Source organism: Plasmodium gaboni, chromosome 12 (assembly GCF_001602025.1).
Source record: "Plasmodium gaboni strain SY75 chromosome 12, whole genome shotgun sequence".
Lineage (NCBI taxonomy): Eukaryota > Apicomplexa > Aconoidasida > Haemosporida > Plasmodiidae > Plasmodium > Plasmodium gaboni.
In genome coordinates this window covers 1,649,014-1,651,724 of record NC_031492.1, presented here as the reverse complement: position 1 = coordinate 1,651,724, position 2,711 = coordinate 1,649,014, and the positions used below count along the sequence as shown (strand labels likewise).

Below are 2,711 nucleotides of genomic sequence, written 5' to 3'. Positions count from 1 at the left end.
ATATAGAGCATGCTAAAAATAAAAATATAAAAATTAATATGGCTATACAATATTATATATATATATATATATATATATATATATATAATAAACATATTTATATTTTATTTATTCATTTATATTATATATATGTCCATATTCATATATAAATTTTTTAAACCTTTTAAAATGTAGAAAAACACGAAAACAAAACATTGTGTTTTATTTGTTCTTTATTTTGATTTTTTTTTTTTTTTTTCAGACATGCCTTCTTTTTATATTATAAAAGTATATACACGGCCTGCCTCCAAATTAAAATATATTTATATGTATAAATTTTAAAAATTATCATTTATTTATATATTTCTTTATTATATATATATATATATATATATATATATATTTATTTATTTATTTATTTATTTATTTAATTCAAATATAAATTCGTCTTTTCATCAAGTTTGTTTATTTTGTCCAGGAAACTGCTTTTTATAGTGTTTTAAATTCTCATTTGTTTTTTACATTTTTTTATCATATACATATATGGATTTATATGTTTAATAATATATAAATTAATAAACATGTAAAAGAATTTTTTCATTTGATGATAATAACAAGCCATCATATATATATAAATATATAAATATATATATATATATATATATATATATATATATATATATGTGTACATTTTTTTATATGTACAATCATATTTTTAAAAATTATGAATCATATAAACTTTTTCAAATATTTTTCCGAACGAAATCGAGAGAAAAATAATATCCCGTCCTATACGTCCAACACCTTACAACAACAGAAAAAAAAAGACTTTAAAAAATATTTCAACTTTTTAATAATAAAAAAGAATAAATCCAAAATTAATAAAAGCAAAAATTATGAGGAAAATGAAGAAAATGAAGAAAATGACGAAAATGATGAAAAAAATTTGCATAAGAATAAAATGAATGTTACTATTGAGGAAGATAATTTAAAATATGATTCTGATGAGTGTAAAGAAAATAACGTATATATAAATACAAATACAAATGTGAATAATAAAAAATATAGTAACAAGACTACACATATGAATAGTGTTAATACCCTACAAAATATTTCATCAAATAATGATAATAATAGTAACAAAAAAAAAAAAAAAAAAAGTTTTAGTGTTGAAGGTACAAAATTATTAAAGATCAAAGAATATAAAAAAGGGAAATTTTTTAAAATACATTTTTTTTTAAATAGAAAAAATAAATATAATGAAAAAAGAGAAGATCCATATAAAAATATTAATGTTAATACAGATATTATTTTGGAACAAAATATAATAAATTATAATAAATATGATTCTCAAAATTCATTCGAATCAGTTGAAAGTAACAATATTAATAACAACACACATTTTAAAAAACATAAAAAAATAATTAATTTTAAAAAAAAATATAATAACATTCATGGAGATTTATATAAAAAAAATAATTATACTAATGTATTCTTATGTAAAAAAAGTTTTTCTGATGAAGAAAATAAAAAAAAAAAAAAAATCATAAATAATAATTCACCTTGTAAATATCAAAAACAAAATTATGATAGTAAATCTAAACAAGGAATATATAAAGCAAACTATCGTAACTTCAGAGATAGTTCAATTGAAAAGATGGATCTATACAACATGCACAATAAAAGGTAATCAATATATATATATACATATGTATGTATTAATTTATATATATGTGTTGGTATTTTTATTTTTGTATATTTTAAAATTTTTATTATTATCATCACATGCATGTATTATCTTTCTTTTCTTTTTTTTTTTTTTTTTTTTTATACATATTATCTTTTAAACATATATTTATATTTTCCTTTTTAATTTGTAGAAATGATGTTATTTTTCAAGGGAAGGTAGCTTTGAATGCACTGAACAAAATCATGTTTGAAGAAAAGAGAGAAAAGACCTTTTATAAAGACAATATGGCTAACTGTGCACTCAATAATATAGATTATAAAATTAGAATGAAAAATGAATATCTATATAAACATGATGAAAAAGAAGAAATACGCAAAAAGAGACTACGTAACTCTATATCCTTATCATATGAAAGGAAAAAAAGGATAAGACCTGAAAGTTTTAACTACCTTAAGGTAATTGGAGAAGGTTCATATGGAAAGGTTATGCTAGTGAAACATCTTCAAAATAAAAAATTATATGCTATGAAAATATTAAGAAAAGAAAATATTTTATCAAAAAATCAAATAGAACATACTAAAGTAGAAAGAAATGTATTGAAATGTGTTTCTCATCCTTTCATTGTAAAAATGTATTATGCTTTTCAAACTACGCAAAAATTATATTTTATATTGGAATATTGTCCTGGTGGTGAACTATTTTTTCACTTATCTAAATTAAGAGAGTTTTCTGAAGAAACAGCCAAATTTTATTCTTCTGAAATTATATTAGCACTTGAATATTTACATGAATTAAATATTATTTATAGAGACCTAAAACCAGAAAATGTTTTATTAGATGAATTAGGACATATAAGATTAACAGACTTTGGATTATCAAAGGAAGGTATTACAGAAACAAATTTAACCAAATCATTATGTGGTACTCCAGAATATTTAGCTCCAGAAATTATTGAACAAACTGGACATGGAAAAGCAGTTGACTGGTGGAGCCTAGGTATTATGTTATATGAAATGTTAACAGGAGAATTACCTTTTAATAA

General features: G+C 19.7%; 1 protein-coding gene across 1 annotated transcript in view; it reads left to right on the top strand.

Annotated features, from left to right (window-relative positions):
- Positions 1-703: 703 nt before the first annotated feature.
- The window catches only part of PGSY75_1246900 (RAC-beta serine/threonine protein kinase), a gene marked incomplete at both ends in the record, with an annotated part of 2,390 nt that continues 382 nt past the window's right edge, over positions 704-2,711 (top strand). Inside the window, 2 exons of the mRNA XM_018787024.1 lie at positions 704-1,665; positions 1,860-2,711. The exon at positions 1,860-2,711 is cut by the window's right edge and continues 382 nt beyond it. Of these exons, the coding sequence (XP_018640889.1) occupies positions 704-1,665; positions 1,860-2,711 (1,814 nt within the window). The remainder of the gene's footprint in view (positions 1,666-1,859) is intronic.